Source organism: Cynocephalus volans, chromosome 11 (genome assembly GCF_027409185.1).
Source record: "Cynocephalus volans isolate mCynVol1 chromosome 11, mCynVol1.pri, whole genome shotgun sequence".
NCBI classification, from domain to species: domain Eukaryota; kingdom Metazoa; phylum Chordata; class Mammalia; order Dermoptera; family Cynocephalidae; genus Cynocephalus; species Cynocephalus volans.
The window spans coordinates 113149174-113168016 of record NC_084470.1 but is presented as its reverse complement, the minus strand read 5'-3'; the positions used below and the strand labels follow the sequence as shown (position 1 = coordinate 113168016).

The 18843-nt window shown below is 45.2% G+C and overlaps 1 protein-coding gene across 2 annotated transcripts in view; it reads left to right on the top strand.

Moving 5' to 3' along the window:
* The window catches only part of VASH2 (vasohibin 2), a 34549-nt gene extending 16678 nt beyond the window's left edge, over window positions 1–17871 (top strand). For both annotated transcript variants that reach the window (XM_063114570.1, XM_063114569.1), the window contains exons 6-8: window positions 2707–3088; window positions 4191–4306; window positions 15708–17871. In XM_063114570.1, coding sequence (XP_062970640.1) covers window positions 2707–3088; window positions 4191–4306; window positions 15708–15780 — 571 coding nt within the window. In that variant the 3' untranslated portion in view covers window positions 15781–17871. The remainder of the gene's footprint in view (window positions 1–2706; window positions 3089–4190; window positions 4307–15707) is intronic.
* Window positions 17872–18843: the final 972 nt, after the last annotated feature.

Here is an 18843-nt window from a genome sequence, read left to right as displayed (position 1 = left end):
GTCCACCCAGAGAACGCTGAGCTTGCCTCTGTCACAGCGCACATCACATAGTGTTTAGGTTTTGGTTTTTTATTGTGCTAGAATACTCATAACATACAATTTACCCTTTTAACCGTTTTTAAGTGTACAGTTCAGAGGCTTACACAGTATGCACATATATGACACTGTGTAGCACCTGCCAGCCATTGCAGAGCTCTTTCATCTTCCCTAGCTGAAACTCCACGCCCATGAACACTAGCTCCCCGTGACCTGCCCCAGCCCCCGGCACCCACATTCTACTTCCTGCCTCTGTGGATCTGACTACTCTAAGTACCTTATGTAAGTGGAATCACACAATATTTGTCCTTCTGTGTCTGGCTTATGTCACTTAGCATCATGCCTTCAAGGTCGATCCATGTTGTAGCATATTGCTGGATTTCCTTCTTTTTTAAGGCTGAATAACATTCCATTGTATAGATATTGTGTGTATTGATAGACCACATTTTGTCTATTGGTCAAAAGGTGGTTTCCACTTTTTGGCTATTGTGAATAATGCTGCCATGGTGGTGCAAATGTTTGTCGGAATCCCTGCTTTCAATTCTGGAATTGCTGGACTATGTGGTAGTTCTGTTTAATTATTTGCCGGACTGCCATAAGACTACCTTGTGCCCATTTTGGGTCTGTCACCCACCAGATTTTCAGAGAAGGGCTGCATTCTTCATTTGCAACCCTACATCCCTGCCTAGCAGGCTGTCTGGTACAGCAGACACTCACTAATAAGCATTTTCTACACTGATTTAAACAAATAAGTTCTTACTCCAGCTGCAGAGAACTCACCCCAGAAAGCGGGTCAGAAGTCATGTAAAAGGACTCAGAAGGACGTGATCTCACTCTCTTGCTGCCAGTTCATCTCACATGATGAAGAGAAGAGAGAGCAGGCAAACATGTTCCTAGAGAGGAGCCATCTGTGATTAAACTGAGGGCCGAGGACAAGGCTGTCCTCAGGCTGTGGGCTGAGTTCTGTCAGAGTCCTTCTTTTCAAGGTACCTGCATTAGCCCCCACTGAGTGCTGGAAGTGTGAGGAAGTGTATCCTCGCAGTGTAAGGTTCATTCTCTCAGCAAGTATTAAATAAGCCCTTCTGTGTGCCAGCCTGGGCTGTGCCCAGAGGATACCAGGATGGGAGGCATGACCCCTGCCCTCACGAGGTACAAACAGTTACAGTACAGGATGGGTAAGCACCTTTGCTGTGGGAGCTCTTGGAGAGGGGATACCTGCCCTAGGCTGAGGAAGGTCAGGGAAGGTATCACATCCAGGAAGGGGGAGGGGATAGTAAGAGGCTGTTCCAGGCCAGGTTGCAGCCTGTGGGGGCCTTGGGAGCACAGCGAGCAAGCTCACAGCATCCTTAGTACTCATGATTGCAAAGATCTCAGCCAGGTTCGAATCCTGCACACTATAAGGCTGATGTGTGAGTGAACTGTCAAAGAAGATATTACTGTAAGAGGGATATAATGTAGTGTAGAGTTTGCTTAATAGCATAGTATTTTTAAAAGTTTTCTAATCACTTTGGTCTCACAGCTCTGTAATGTGAAAAGGTCATGTAATATAAAGGTCATTTTAAATGCTCAGTTATTTTTGATTTCATACTATGGCGGAGTATATGTGTGAGAGCAGTGGGCACAGATCTGTGCTTTCTGCGTGGTCTCAGGGTGTATTCTTCAAAAATGCCAAGGGTCTCCTGCAGGTCAGCAAGCTAGCCCAGGGTATGGGGGAACGAGATTGTACAGAGGACCAAGCAAGCGCCAGATCATGTCAGGACTTTGCTCAGGGATTGGCACTAAGCCCTGAAGAAGAGGAGAGACAGTGAAGAGGGTCATATACCAAACTTTGGCTGAAATAGATCATTCTCTGGCCACTGTGTGGAAAATGAGTTGGCATGGGGGCAAGAAATGGTGAAGACAAATTCTCAGAGGGTGGAGAACTGTGTCCACTTAGTGAGCACTTACCACGTGGAAGGCGCGATGTTAAGGACCTGGATTATTATCTACCTTAGAAACACTCTGGGTCACCCAAGGTTTTCAGCAGAGGAGTGACATTATGAGTTTCCTATATCCCTCTCCAGGAAAGCTGGGTCGAGGGTCACAGCAGCCTCGCCAGGGCTGTCGTGGGATTTCAAGATGGGCTAGAGACTGCGATGCCTTCTGTCTGTCATTCCAGGGCATGGAATCAGTGGTGCAGTTTACTTGAAGCTGCACCCTGTGGAGTTCATGGGACAAAACCAAGGTCACGGTGAGAGATTGTTACTGAATTCATTTCTTACCTGGACCATTGCATAGGCCTTCAATTCCTAGTCTGTCACAAACACAGCTGTCTGAGCACATCATTCCGACTGTAAAAATAAATCTTTAATAGCTCCTCATCTCCTGTAGAGAACTGAAGAAAAAGCGCCTTGGTATTGATTTGTTTTACATTGATTTAATTACTAAAGAAGATGGCAAGTTTTCCTCTTTGTCCCATATTAACTTGGCTTTGGTATGTACCATATAGTAGGTGCTCAAAGATATGGAGTGAGTCCTTTGTGAAAGGATTGGCCTGGAAAGTTCGACGTGGGCCTGCTCAGAGGTAGAGGGATGGACTCACTGACCCCCATGGGCCACTTTCCCTTCCTGGGAGTCCAATCTCTGAATTTTCAAGGGCTCCTTTTTCTTCCTTGACTCAGATTGTCTAAGATACTTAACCAATGGACAGCCTTCCATTGAGAGATTCCCCATCAGCTTTAAAACCTACTTCTCAGGAAACTACTTTCACCATGTCGTGCTGGGGATTTATTGCAATGGCCGCTACGGCTCGCTGGGTATGAGCCGAAGGGCTGAGCTGATGGACAAGCCACTGACCTTTCGGACTCTGAGTGACCTCATCTTTGACTTTGAAGACTCCTACAAGAAATACCTGCACACGGTCAAGAAGGTCAAGATTGGGCTGTACGTCTCCCATGAGCCTCATAGCTTCCAACCCATTGAGTGGAAGCAGCTGGTCCTCAACGTCTCAAAGATGTTGAGGGCAGAGATAAGGAAGGAGCTGGAAAAATATGCCAGGGACATGAGAATGAAGGTAGGTGCTGGGGGAGAAATATGAGCGATGTGGGAGGGCTCGCTTCCGGTTTTTTCTGTCTCCCCCTCTTGCTCCAGTCCCCTATTTCCAGGATGGTCAAAACTTTCTTGAGGTCAAAGTCTCTCTTTGCACATACTACTTCAAAATACAGCTACAATCAATTGAGATGGCACAGTTAAAGCAATGTCTTGGCCTGCAATTCCTTCTATGAGATCAGATCTAAAATGTTAGTCATTTTACAGCGAAGCTCTAGTTTTGTTCTGTTTTGTCTTTGTAACAGGGCGTCCAGTCATTCCAGTTTACCTGGAACTGGGGGGTTTCCTAGGACGTGAGTTTTTCCATACTAAAACCAGGAGGAGTTGGTCACCCTGCTTTACAATCTATTTCAGAGTCATATTCTGTCTCTGCTTTGCCTTGTAAGTTGCAAAGCCATCTGGCAAAATTTCTAACCTGGTGTCATAACAGCAAACAAGGGGGCATTTGCTGTGCTGATCTCATATAGACCATGCTCATAAGCCCAGTTTGCCTCCAAAGGTGACAGGATGGCCCCTTGTCCGTGTCCCGCCAGGGCTTGTGGAGTCACTAAGAGAAAACACTGAAGACCACAGGAGAAAGGGGTTATGCTGACTGCAGGCTTGGCTGTGTTTAGCACCTGGACACGTGTCTTCTTCACTCTGTGGGACTGGGTGGAGATTCTTGACAAACTGAAACCACTCTGTGCACGTGCATTGGATAAGAGAGTCAAAGGAAGAACAGACTGGTTTCTGGGTTTCTTTGCTTCACGAGGAGAGAAACTTGCCAAGCAACTGAACACAGCCCTAGGCGGCTGAGGCATGGGCTCTGTCCCTCTTTCTGCCATGGAAAGGAAGGCACAATGTGATGACGCATATCCCATCTGGGGTGTGGTGCCTTTGCTTCTTGTCAGTTCAGGATGATAGAGGAACGTGTGTGTCTCCAGCCTCCTTTGGAAGTCTTCCTACTCAGTGCCTTTTAAACCATGGGATCGTGAATGGGCTGGGGGCTGGCATGCTGTGCTGTAGGAGGACATGGGGATAGGCGTCCTTTAGGAACCAGTGTGGTTAACTCCTTATACCTCCTTCAGATCTTGAAACCTGCAAGTGCCCACTCTCCGACCCAAGTGAGAAGCCGGGGAAAATCCCTGTCCCCCCGAAGGAGACAAGCCAGCCCCCCGAGAAGGCTCGGCAGGCGAGACAAGTCGTGAGTAATATTTCCTCTTCCCCAACTCAAGACCCAACACACACATTCATGTGGTCGTTCTGGCCCATGGGGACAAAGCTGTGTCCTGGGCTTGGCATTTGAACCTGACAGTGATCTCCAAGAGAGGTCTGTCCCTTATTCGAGGGTCATCTATGGAAAAGGATCCACTATGCACATCACCCCCGTTGCTCCCGTCTACTGACTACGGGTTGTGCACTCAAGTGGATAAGTCCCAAATGGCATGAGAGGAAAACTACCCTGAAATCCAGGCAGCATGGAAGGAGCACTGGACTTAGAATTAGAAAACACAGGTCTGGAACCTGCTCAGCTACTTGTCTTAAACTTTTTTAGGGCATGAGTTTTCTCACCCATAAAATGGGATTGGTAGAAATTGTGGATTTCCTAAAATTTTGTAGTCCTCTGTGCCCAGCAGAAAGTGTGATCACCACCAGTAGCTGGTCACATCAGAAATAGCCACAACTCATCCTCTTCCTTGGCTACCTCTATCTTCCCATCTTAGCCCTGAGGCTAATGATTACACACCTGCTTCTTAGGTCCAAATGCCCCACTTAAGAAATGACAGGTTGGAGATGCTGATGCCCAAAGTAACCAGTGATAATCCACTGGCAAGATATTTGAGCCATGATTATAGTAGGAAAAAAATACTACTTTTCTTAATAATAGCAGCGTGCTGTGTCACATGAGCCTCTTGCCATGCTGGGGACCGTGGTACAGAGCACAAGGGTAGTGGTTGAGGCCACAGTGGTTGAGGCCCCAGTGGTTGAGGCCGCAGTGGTTGAGGCCACAGTGGTTGAGGCCGCAGTGGTTGAGGTTTAGCCATGCAGCTGAGCAAATCCTTTGTCCTTGGGGAGCCTTAGTTTCCTCATCTGTAAAAGAGGATAAAAATGCCTCCCCCACCTATCTGACAAGGTTACGGTAAGGACTGAATTAGATAATGCAATGGGAATGACTTGTTAATGGTGAACTGCCTTCACACAACCATATTATTATCAGTGAAATAGAGTAAGGAAGGACTATTTGATGATTTTCGTTTTCAAATGAAGAAGCCAGAACACAAAAAGGGTTTGTTATCTTGTACTAAGTCCTGTAGTTGGTCAGTGAGGGACTGAGGCTAGCACCCAGGTCCCCTGACTCTGGGGAGGTGGCAGGGCAGAGGAGGATTTCTGCTTTTGGAAAAATAGGACAGAATGAAGTATTTTCAGTTCCAGGGATGGTTCCTTACTTGCCCCCATTCGACATGCCACTGCCAATCCCAGGCTTCAGCATTTGGTCAGGAAGGCCTCGGCTGAAATGGCTGGCATCCAGGGCTGGAGAGGGGAGCAGTGGGGAGGACGGAGGAGGGTGCTCCTGCAGCAAGACAGGCTGGAGATCAGGAGGGCTCAGCACAGGTTTGACCTCTTAGGCAATAGATTCAGAGCTTTCACATGTCGCCTCCTGACCCTAAGCCTGTCCCTGATGCTGACCACCACCTTGACCTTTGACCTTGACCCTAACCCTGATCCTATCTCTCTCTCTCTCTGATTCAAACATCCATTAATTGCTGTCACTGAACAAAGTAGCAGTTGTCTCAGAGGACTATGACTGTATAAGCCCTTCCCGGAGGGTCTTTCATCATAAAGTGAGTGACCCAGCAATAGGAGGTTGCTCCTAAAGCACCTTTTATCTGACTTATTGTCCTTTCTGCGCAAGAAGGCCATTGGGTGTGGTTTAGGGGCTCAGCCTTGCCCAGCTCTGCCTGGGCCTCTGGATAATGAGGCTGCTGAGGTGAAGTTAAAGAGTCTGACCCTGGCCTCGCTCCCATGGTTGGGTCCCAGTGAAGTCACTCTGGGAAGGACCCAACTGGTCATTCTGTTGGGGGCCAGACAGAGAAACTTAGTTCTCAGTTCTCCCCGAGGCCATGTCCATACCCTAATCTCTGACCACTCTGTCATACAACCAAGCAAGCGACCCTGCCTGCGCCTGCAGAAGACAGCTGTTAGACTGCCGAGGTTGCGAGTGCAAACTACCTTCCGGTGTTGGAGCTCCATCGCCCTCTCCCCTCCAGCCCCCCTGCAGCATCAGAGTGGGCCTGGGAGTGGGGAGGAAGGCCAGGAGAAGGGAGTGAGCACCCAAGGGGTCAGGAAGGAGGACCTGCAGGAAGAGCCTGCAGGAAGGAGGACCTGCTTCTGTTCCATCACCTTCCTCCCTCTGTACCCGAAGTCCATCCCAGCCCCAGTGGGGGAGGCCCCAGGAGCACAGAGGTGGTGGCTCATGGTTCAGAGAAATCATAAACTTTTCAAAAAAATTGAAGAATGGTTGCAACCAGCCCTGGAATTCCCCCGACTGATGCCCCTGCCTCAGAGCCCTTTCTCTGGGCAACAGCACCGATTCCCTGGAGTCCTCCTTCATAACGTCCTCCCAATGGGTCAGAATCTGGGGTTCTCCCCTTAACAACTAGAGCCAGGTGGGCTTGAACAATTTGCCCATCAGGGGAGCTTAGGTGGCTCTGAGGTTCCTGTGGACGATTTCACATGAACAAGTCTGGTAAGCCTACGCTGGCTGTGCGTGGCAGACGCCCTCGCCACCTCCTGTCCTTTTCCCAGCATTCGGAGGTTGGGAGGGGACCTAGAGAGCAGTTATCTCAGCTGCAGTTTCAAAATGGACTGAAGTGTATGAGGAGGGGAGATTCTCTCCCCAATTCCTCCTAAACTTTGACTTCTGAGTTGCAGGGCTGGGGAAGGGATTGCGGGGGCTACGTGCAGGAGGAGAGGGAAGAGAGATGCAGGACCTGAGAACAAACAGAAGGGCTGGGGGCGGGGCCACAGGAGGAACCGAGCACCGCTGTCCCATCCCCAGCCGCCGGCTCCCACCAGTGCTGCAGACTGGAGCCCAGGACACCCTAGTTCCTAGCGGTGTGTCTAGAGAGAAGCAGCCTCTCAGCTTCCACTCGTGGCCTTCACCGGGCAGGCTTTTCTCCAGGGAATCTTGCTTGTGGTCAGGAAATGAAAAAGTGACAAATGTGGTTATGACCCAGTAACTCCATAAACTCCGGGAATCCTACTGTAGGATGGTCAGGGCTAGGAAGGGTTTGGTGACTCTGTCACTCTGCTATTATTTCAGCATTACATAAGGCCATCAAGTCATTTCTAAATGTGTTGGGTGTCATATGGAAGCTTGGGAGTGGCGCAAAGCGTGGAAAATTACCACGACAGGCGAGAGCCCCATCAGCTGTGGGGTCCCAGTCTGTACGTGGATAATTTTAGTGGCTTTATAGCCCCACCCACCTCCTCCCTCCAGCTGGAGCTAGTTCCAGCCCTGAATTCCTCTCCACTTTTGCATTTGTCAATTATCGGAATAATCCCTTTAGAAAGGAGGATCAGTGTCACCAGGTTGATGAGAGTCAGCAGAGCGGGCGGGCAGGCAGCGACTGCACTGGCATCAGCTGAGACCTCGTTTCAGAGGGAGACAGGGATCCCCCACCCCTCCACCCGCGGTCCTTTCTCATGCTCTGCTCCCCTGGGAGTGTTTAAAGCCCCTTCTACACAGACCAGTCAGGTTTCTTCCTGTGGTTCTTAAAGAGAAAGGGAGATGGAGGTTGGGATCTGTGTTTCAAAGGCCTGCTGTGAATTTAAACCAACTCTTTTCCTACTCTGGGCCTCGACCGCCTTGTAGCTCTTCACTGAGGGGTGTTCATGGTGGTTCTCAACCGGGACCAGCTCTAGGGGAAGAGGGTTAGAAGCGTGGTGGGAGGGGAAGTTTTTGTTTCTCACGGTGGTAAGTGAGGAAGCTCTCCATTAGCGCCCGGGGGCTGGGGCTGGTAAATGTCCTGCAAAGCCCAGGACCACCTTGCCCAATGAAGAGCCATTCCACCTCAAGTGCCAGCAGTGCCCCCCCCGAGAAGCACGAACGCTGTCAGAGGTCCTTTCCGTTTCTAACAATTCACGACTCTCAGCCTGCTGCCGTGACCCGGCCTGGGAGAGTAGCGGTGAGCAGATGGTGATTTCTGGCTTGGCTGTCTGTGTTTGCATGAAAGCCCACTGGAGTGACCATGTGCAACATTCTTCTGAATTGGGGGGGCCAGAGTCCCCAAGGAGCCATGAGAACCTCCTTGTCTTCTCTCTCTTGCAGGACTCCTGTCCCCACTCTGGCCCTCCTCCTCTTTTCCTTGCTGTTCATGTTTCTTTTCCTCCTTTTATTCCTCTTGAATTCCCCTTCTTCATCACTGATCTCTGTGGCAGCTGGTGGCTCTAGCAGGCTCTGCTCGCCCTGCTACAGACCCTTCAGGTCCAGAGCTTAATAAGCCCTGGCTTGAGATAAGGTCTCCTTTCGCTGCAGGCCACAAGCTGCACAGTGGAATTCCTGCTCCATTCAGTCAGGAGCGATAAGATCTCCAGGCATGTGGTTGAGTGAAGGCAGCGGCTGTTTAATGAAGTCATAGGAAATAAATTTGATTCCATGGTCTAATCATATTGAAGATATTTTGAATGGGGCCCCAGAAGTCATTCTTCTTAGATCCCAAATGAAAAAATATCCCCAGGGTGGAATGGAGAAAATTCTCTTAGCGTGGAAGGTAGAGAGGGGGAAAAAAAAAAAAGAAGAAAACAAGGAAGGCTATGGAGGGAAAAACAAAACTTCCAAGATGACGTGAAGGAGCAGTTTCTACTTTGATGACTGTCCCTGTTACTTACCCATGGGATTTCATATGACCAGGGTCCCTAGGGATGCATGGAGAAACCAAGATAGAATGATGGGCCTTCTCAGAAAAGACCACCTTAGGCAGAGTGAGCCAAGAGCCTCTGTGAGCTCCCCAGGGCCAGACAGGGCAAGGGTTCCTAGAGCTGAGGGGTTCTCGGTTACAGGAAGAAGTGAGATCAGAGCCTGGCAGCTGTGTCCTGGAATCTCAGGGCACAGCGGCCTATGGTTCTTGGACTGGCCAGAGCCCCCTGCCTGGAGAGGGCTTGAAGGGATGCGCACAGGGCTGGAGAATCTCTTCAGATCTAAGTCTGTCTTGGCCGAGGCCTCTCTGTTTACGCAGCAACTTCAGCTGTCTGTCCCGTCAGCTGCCAGCACTGGTGCCGGCAATCATGGGGAGTGAGGAATGTGAGGGAGCAGCAGGACTGGCCTTGAACAAGGCTGACAGGTGTGGAGGAACTTTCCCCCATCCCTGTGTTCCTGCAGCCAAGGCTGCGCTTTGCCTCCGGTGCCTACCCAGACAGGCCATAAATCCTAAATCGGGGCTGGCCTCATTTGATTCCTGTCCGACTTGACAAGAGAGGAGAGCTGGGGGTCTCTGCTTAAACTTGTAAATGCTGGGCCAACAGCACCCCTAATTTAATCTGTTCACACCCTTAATATTGGAACCTAAGAGGTTAATGTCAGAGGTACACATTTACCATACATCCCTTCTAGCATACTGAGTCCTGGGCTAGCTGGTTGGCTCAGCTGGTTAGAGTGCGGAGCTGATAACACCAAGATCCAGGGATCCATTCTTGTACCAGCCAGCTGCCAAAAAAAAAAAAAAAAAAATAGAATTCTGATTCCACAAGCAGGACAGCTAAATGGGTCCCCCTACATGCTGCCATCACTTTCTGGTTCTGAAGCTTCTTTTGACTTTGCTGCTGGCAGCATCCAATCAGGCTGAGCTCTTCCTTGGCACTGAGGCTGCTTTAGAGCACTTGAGGGACTCGATGTGCAACTGTCAAAATTTAGGTAGCAGTGTCGAACACTAGTAGTATTTTTTGCAGAATAACTTTTCTATGGAACCACCACCCTGCTCTCCCCAGCCTACCTCCCCCTCCAAACAGCCTCTGCCCAGCGGACTCCTGGAATGCAGACCTGTAGTTGGGATTAAGAGTAGACTTGGGACCAGGTCATCATACTTTCACCCTAGGTCACCCTGGATACATTTACGTGACAATGGATGAGGCTGGGATTATCTCTGTGTGTGGAGAGAGGAGGAAGGGCCCCTTGTTCCTCTACAAAATGGGTCGAAGAGAACTTAGTCTCCTACTCCTTTCCTCTAAAACAATGCTGCCAGAGAGCCTTGAAAAAGGAAACTCCTTTCACTTCTTTGCCTTGTTTGGACCAGAGGGAGGTTTAGAGAAATATATTGCTTAGTCTAAAATAATAACCCTGGATCTGAGAGGTTCTGGGCAAGTGCAGACCCGGCTGAATCATCATCCTGGTGCTCGTGTTTCTTAAAAATAAATCCTCATGCAATATTCTAATTATAGCTGGGGGAGCACTTGGAGAAGGCCTCTCCACACACATCAGCTCACCCAGCCCTGGCCCTGAGATGAGCTGGCAGGGACTGAACAGTATTTCTGGATGGGCCCCACAGACAGGTGGCATGCTGTGATAACCCACTTCTGCCCTTTGCCAGGTGAGGAAATTGCAGCTGCTGTTGCTGTGAAAGAAGAGTGTTTCATTTTCTGGACAGTTCACCAGGAATCTCAGTTTAGCTCATTTTCTGCCAGTATTAGCCTTTTTGTTCCCCTGGATTCTGAGTACCTAGGGGGAGGTGAGAGCGTTGAGGATACAAAGAAAGGAGACAACCTAGACCCTTTCTTTTGAAAGCACTCAAGCTATCTGTGGTTGCAGAATCACATTCAGCTTAATAAGTAGACAGGTTCCCTACCTTATTTTCAAGGGTAAAGCCTCTCCTATGTAGGAAAAAAAAATTCTTCCTACTTGTTAATTCTTAAAATGTTGTCACAGTAACTTGAATTCCTGGCTTAGGACTTTGTCTCTGTTAAAATATAATATCACATAATAAAGGTAACACATGGAGTCCTATCAGCCATTTACATGTTAGTGAGAATTTGACCAAAGTTTATTGAGAGGTGCTTATTCTACAATGGGATTCATAGATTTTCTTGGTCCCTGTTCACAAATCGTTTGCAATCTCTGAGTCAGCCACAAGAATTATGGATTGGCAGGATTCTTTAACAGATGTTGTCTTAGTCTATTTTGTGCTGCTGTAACAGAATACCTGAGACTGGGTAATTTATAAAGAACAGAAATTTGTTGGCTCACAGTTTTGGAGGCTGGGATGTCCAAGGTCAAGGGGCTGGCACCTAGTGAGGGCCTTCTTGCTGCATTATCTCATGATGGAAGGGCAAAGGGAGAGAGAGGGAGAGAGACAGAGAGCGAGAGCACAAGAGGGAGTCAAACTCATTCTTTTATATGGAAACCATTACAGTGATAACGAATCCATTCCTCCGATAATGGCATTAATCCACTCAAGAAGGATCTGCCCCCATGACCCAAACACTTCCCATTAGGTCCCACCTTCCAGCACTGCCACATCAGGGATCAAGTTTCCAACACATGAACTTTAGGGGACGTGTTCAATCCATGGAAGACGTACAAAGGAAATTCCATAGGATACAAAGCTGCAAGTGGGTTGTGAGGGTAGGGAGTCAGACTTCATGGGGTAAGTGGCATTTGGGTTGGACCTCAAAGGATGACAAGACACAGGGAAGGGCATTCCACATAGAGGACAGCATAAGCCAAGGTGCAGAGGCAGCAGTGGCCATAGGGTCCTTATCAGATGCTCGGGAAGATTCTTTAATTGGGATGGGGGATGATGGGGGCAGTTTGTGTCATGGTTAAGGGCATGGGCTGTAGATTCTGGGGACAAACTCTGGCTCCACCAGTTGCTAACCAGGTGATTTTGTTTTAAGCAATTTCCCAGAACTTTTAGTTCCTCTGTTTTCTCTTCTGTGAAATGGACAATACCAGTATGTATGCCACAAGGTTATGATTAGGAGTAATTAGCCCCTGTAAACCTCTTAGAACAATGCCTGGCTCATTGTAAGTGCCTAATAAATAAAAGCTATTTATAATGGTGATTTCTTGGCACCTGGAAGCACTGGGGAACAGGTGGAAGTGCTAAGGAAAGGCCTAGAAAAAGGAGGCCAAAGACCCCAAATTAAATTTCATCTATTTTCAAATGTGCCAGTAGCATAACACAGGTAAGAGCAGTTTGGGGAACACACGAACTACAAAAAATGTGAAAATTCTGTTCCTTGGGGCTGAGGGGCTCCAAAGTGAGGAAGTTGGGCAAGTGGCCAAAAAGCAGCTTCCCTGAGGAGGTGGCATGCCTGTGGCTAGTCAGCTGCGTGATCCCAGCAAGCCCACGTTACAGGGGTGAGCAGGTAGGCGTTGTTCTCTCCTTGATCTTACCCATTAGTCTGTCCTGACCACTGACTTTGCAGGAGGTGCTATTGAGCACAGGACTGAGGGAAAAAAGATAGGTCAGTACAGATCTATTCCAACACCTCGAAAACCATATTGAGCTAGTGTCTTACTGGCATGATTTTCCTATATGAAAGGCGGCATATTTAGAGCTTTAGAAGGAGAGGCAGGACATGGTGTGGAGGAAGGTGCAAGGCCAGAAGAAGGCATGGCAAGATAGGTTCAGAAACTGGGGTGAGCTAATAGGTAGGTCCTGCAAGGATCATGGGACAGGGGAGTCTTTGTTAAGCACAGGAATTGCTTAATTTTCGGAGACAATAGGAGACCCAAAGAGTCTCCATGGCTTAAGTCCTACATAGTTTGTAGGGTTTCAGGGGAAGAGACTGACTGGTAGAAGTGAATCTGACTCCTGACTTCTTTTAGAGTGTGGCCGTTTCTCCTGAGTGGAATTAGAACCTGCTGTGATCTGTTCTCCTGTTCCTCATGGAACCTTCTTCAGGCCAACTCAGCGCACGCTGTTCCTACATAATGTCTGAATTGGCATTGTATTAGTGAGTTAATGCAGGGAAATGATATCAGTTAGGATCAGGTTTGGCTGTGGGTAAGATTAGGGTTACCCTGTGGTTTAAACATGACTCACTATCATGTTAAAGAAGCTCAAAGAGGTGGGAACGGGCTGCTTGCTGCTCTGCCATCTTTAGTGACCACCTTGAGGCAGAAAGGAAAAGGGAAAGAAAAAGATGAGGGGCACATACCTGTTGTCTTTTGAAGAGGTGTCCTGGTCACTGACTGCCACACCACACTTCCACTTGAGTTTCATTGGCCACAACTCAATCCGAGGCCATGCTTGGCTACAGGGATGCTGGGAAATGAACTTTGTGGTCTAGGTAGCTATGTGCCCAGCTAAGAATCCAGGAGGGGGGAATTACTAAAGAAGAAGGGGAGAGTAGATGTTGAAGGGCAACTAACAGACTGCCACACACGGATCACTAAAAACACTAGCTAAAAAAAATCATCTTATAGAAATGTAGTTTATATTTGGATAAGGAATATATGCTTTTACATAGTTAGAATACCAAGAAAGGTAGTGTGGAGATCACATTTTAATTATTCTAGGAAATGACCCATATTTAATCCTTTCCTAAATTAGGGAATGCATATATGTACTTCAGGCTTATCCTTGGGCAAGTGTTTTGATTACTGAGGTTTCCAAAAGTGAGGCACACTGGGGAGGAGAGAAGTCAATTTACCTTTCTAACCACATTTACCTTAGGCTGATGTGAATGTATGGGGAGTCTACCTGAGGGAGAAAGTCTCACATTAGCTATTTGTAAAGATGACACCACCTCAGGCAAGGAGACAAAACAGAGACTTTATTTCAGGCTTCATGACCAAATGAACAAGATATGTATGGATGCTTTAACCCTGACTTGTCTGTAAGAACCCTAGTTCTCTTCACAGTAGTGGGCTGAGGGCTAGGGCAGAAATACATGTAAGTTTAAGTTTGAATCCTCAAGCGAAAGTGTGTTCCCTTTAGCTGTCAACCCAAGAATGGTCCTCACAGTGTGACCCCTGGGAGCCACTCTTCCAGGCCTGTAGGCAGTGCCTTTGTTTAAAGGGAATGGCTGATCTCCAAGGTGTGTATGGACTGGAGGACACCATCATCCTGAAGGCTGGAAGCCTTGAGCTCTTTGATACAAGGAGCAGGAGTCTACACACAAGAAGTGTTGGGATTTCTGTTAGCAGTCAGCTATATTTATTAGCACCATGTATGCGTCCCAGACACCATTAAAAGAGACACAAAGAAACGAGGCATGATTCCTGACCAATAAAGCAGGGCACATGGTCAAGCTAAGAAATATGCCCCCATGTAACACAGGGACAAGTAAGGATACAAGTTATTTTAGTAGGGCCAAGTAGCAAGTGAAGGAAGGTTTCTTGACCACCATGAACAGTGAAGTTTCAGAGGGAATAATCATAGACTGCTGACTTTTCTTCCAATCTCAGAGAAACAAAGACAGGAGAGAGAAAGGGTACTAGAATTTGTTGGCAAAGACTAATGCCATTCATTGAGCCAGATCCTAGATAGAAGCTAGCTCTTGATTTCTAGTTCGATCCACACTGAATAAGTTGGACCATTTTCGTGCCAGGGGAAAACTATTTGCTGTTAGGAAATCTTTCAAAGTTATAAACTAAGAAACTTTTTAACAGCCGTATTTTCATTTTGGTCTTTCTTTTTTTTTTTTTAACACTGAAGAACAAGGTTTACATGTAACCTAAAAATGTCTTTGATTTTCTTGTAAAAACGGCCAAATGTGAAACTTTTGATTTAGGACTCATTAGACATATGGAACATCCTAAACTTGGTTTACAATCCCAGTTATCTCTTATCAAAGAAGGTGAAAAGAGGTTCATTAAGAAATGAAAAAATTGTAAGATAAATTGTGAAAATGCTTAGGCACAGTTTTACGTGGAAAGTTGTTTAGGAAATGTCTTTAATCAAGACAGATGATATGCTACTGGAATTTCTTTTTTTTAGCTTGAAGTCCTTGTATGATTTCACATAAATGCTTAGGTATAGTTTTATGTTGGAAAGGACTTTAGAAAATGTAAGGAGGAGAGGTGGTTTGCCACTGATTGATTTTCCACGTTGACATGGTTTTTCAGATGAATTCTACAAGATTCACCTTGATTTTGTACATTCAAGCCTGGAATATTAACCTTCTATCAGTGATAATTGAGAATCTCTTCCCAGAAACCTGAGTCACCTTGTCATTCCTGAGCTCACCCCTGGGCACAGACACTAGGAAGCCAGTGTTTCAAGGAGGATTTGACTCAGATTTTTGGTTCTACTGTAGTATATGTGACTTTTCAGCTCCTTGCACGGTTCACAGATACTGGGTTTCAAAAGTTATAGTGTGCCCAAATTCAGGCTTAAAGCTGAAAAGTTCATTCATCACCCTGAAAAAAAATTTGAACTCTACATCAAAAACCTGCTAAAATGTTCTCTAAAACCTATAAAGGTAGACTTAAGAACAAGAAGTAGAGTTGGGAACTGAGGCTGGTGAGGTGGGGGTGGGGGGTGGAAGGAGTGAGACGAATATCAGAAGGGTTAGGAGAACTGAGTAGAGGCTCTTAAAAGTGCTCGATTAGAATTCTCTGTTCCATCCTCTGTCCCCTGACGTCTTTCTTTTACCCTTAGGCCTGCACTGCCTGAAAAGAAAGCGGCTGATCTCAGCACTCTGAATGAAGTGGGCTATCAAATCCGAATCTAGCCAAGCCATACTGGCGACCAAGAGGGTTTCTGTGGTGCTTCTCTCTGCACTTTACCCAGCATCTTCAGGAGGAACTGCAACTATTTATTAAGAACTCGTGCATTTTATTTTTAAGGATTCACCTGGAAATAGAATCTGAGTGGGTGGTAACAATTAGCTTTAAAAAGTTTGCTAAGAGGCTGACCATGAAAAGGCTGAAGTAATAAACCCCACTGGGGTTGGACTGTCTCCCTCACTCTAGAACTTAAGGATAACAACCATAACTGTAGTTTTATATTTTTCCATTTACCTACTTTCTTTTACTTGCTTTGAACATTATGCCTCACCAGTAGTAAATGTTCAGGAAGTCCTCTGTCCCACTTTTGGTATAGTAAGGTAACTCGATCAGTATTACTGTCTTCTTCAGCAATAACAGAAGCAAAGATGGGTGGGTTTTCTTTAAGCAGTTAATATTACCTCAGCATTTTGACATCAGATATGCAAACCTAATGGTGTTTTCTTTTTTTTTATATATATAGGCTGTTTGTATTGTTTCCCCATATTTCCCATGGGGATCTCCACAAGTTTGGAGGTTTTTTTTTTCCTGGTGCACATGTGAGATGAGATTTAAGGTATTATATGCAAGTGTTTTACTAAAAAGCACTGAAATTCTTCTGGCAATACGGGAAACAATTTTTAGGATCTTGGAGTTTCTTCCTTCTTAATCTTTCTTAAAGCATTCACTGACACAGTTTTTGTTCTTTCAAAACAAAACAAAGCACGTTCAGAAGCTAGTCTATGTTCTGTCACTAACATTTAAACTTTGCAGACTCCAGCAAAAAGCACAAGAGGTCATGCACTATTACACAAATTTAGCAGTATTGCCTCACCCACAAAGGCAAGAGACCAGGAATGAATCAGCAGGTCGTGAGAACCAGATAACCTTTCTGTTCACGTTTCTCTGATTTTTAAACTCTGAGTCAGGCTTTGATTCATAGGACTCACTGTTAAAAATGCATTCTGATGTCTTATATTAAGACCAAAGGTGACACACTAAGGTTATTTTCCAGTACCTTGCTTTTAGGTTCTACTTCATATTTAGGAACTAGTACTGGAAAATACAATGAAATAGAGAAGCAGAAACTTTTTAATGGAAAAGTCTTCCTGTACAGTGTTACACCTTATAGTGTAATTTAGTCCGTGAAGCACAGAATGAATATCGGGCCTGCGTATGGTAGTTACAGTGTAACTTCTGGCTGCAGCCCACACAAGATAACTAACAGCATACGTAGTTTGTATGTCATGAATATCAAGAGTACAGCCTCTATCTCACTTGTTTTATCTTAGCCGGCCATGCCAACCTATGAGACCAAAAGATATATACAAGTGCAGCCTGCCGGTCAACAAAGTCCTATGTCAGTCTCAGTGCTTCTCCTCTGGCTCTCTTTGTCTGAAGGTGGTTATAGGACGGGAGTAAAAAAAATAAGAATCTGCTCATTGAGAATCTTTACCAATAAAACCTCTGGGGGTGACATGGAAAGCAAAAGGACTTCCTCCTTCAGCTATGTGCACAAGAGCTCTCTTAACCCTAAAAATCAATATTATTAATGAAAATACTGTCTTCTTGAAAAAGAGGGAAGTCCAGTGTCCTTTAGATTAACAGGACCAAAGAAGTATACATCTCAACTAGATTAAAATGCAGCATAAGTTAAAAATTCTGAACTTAATCTTTTTCTTTAAGAATAGTATTATCAGAGTTAAAAATGAGTTATCTTTGTATATCTTCACACAGCAAACCCATTTGCAGCCTCATGGCCGCATGTATTTTGATTTGGAGTAGTCAATGAGTCACTTCATTCTCATTCTAAAACAACACTGACTTAGCCATATATCTTCTGTTTTTCAGTCTGAAACTTTATTATATCTAATAAGGAGACTACTTATTCTATGAGCTTGGAACGGGATTTGCCAAGCATTAAGTACTGTTCCATCTAAAATACAGAATGTCAAAAAGATGCAATCACCTCGTTTCCCACAAAAAGAGAGGGAAAAGAATAGAAACTATATGTTGCTGTAAGCCTTAAAACTGCCAAGTGGCTTGATGATTCAATTAGTGACCTAATTTCTTCTATACTCACTTGATTTTTAGATTCATTTTCCAAAAGTAAGGGTCACAGAAACATGAAAATTAATTTAAAATGTTCTTAGTTGTCATTCTATTTTTATTGCCTATGGATTATGTTAATTTCTAAAAGACATGGGAAACACCAAACTCCTAAATTCTAGTGAAATAATTTAATTAAAGTAACATTAAGGCAAGGGAAAAAAAACCCTGACATGGTTTAACTCCCCAACATTGATTTTAAGACTGGCTATAATTTGAAAGATTAAAAAACAAACAAAAAAGCAATTAGGAAATGATTTGAAATCTAGTTTTTAAAAATTTATTAATGCAAAAAAAAATTTATGCTTAGCCATCGTGGCAATTTATGCAAAGTTTAAATGAATGACAGAAATCTTGATTATAGACTATATGATGTGCTGTTTTGAGTACACTTTATTTCAGAAAGTGATATTTAGTATTTTCTATACACTCTGAAATTATGAGCATTTTCACTTTTTCTAAGTCAATTATTTCATAAGGATTTTATTAATAGATGTTGGTAAACAGAACTTTGGAACTCTTAATTCAGTATTCTTACTATACCCAAGGCTTTTGTAAGCTATAGTTTTATGTACAACCTTGTACAGTTTTTTTGACATACAATTCAGAATTTTGTTTATTCTCCTGGACTTTGTTCTAGCCAATACATTTTTTTAAATCTTTAAGAAAAACTGTGATTGTTTTAGTGGGTATTTTTTTAAGTAAACGAAAACTTGTATAATGGTATTTTAGAGAATGCCAGATCAATGCATGTTTCAAGTTAATGTTTTCCTCATCACTTGTATGTTTATATATAGCATGGGACTTTAATAAAACCATCCTGGAAACTCATGGATTGTTTTTCTTCTGAAAATATAAAATGGTGTGATTTTTTTTCCTTGTCCTCTTATTACATTCTTGTTCTAGTGAACTAATTATCA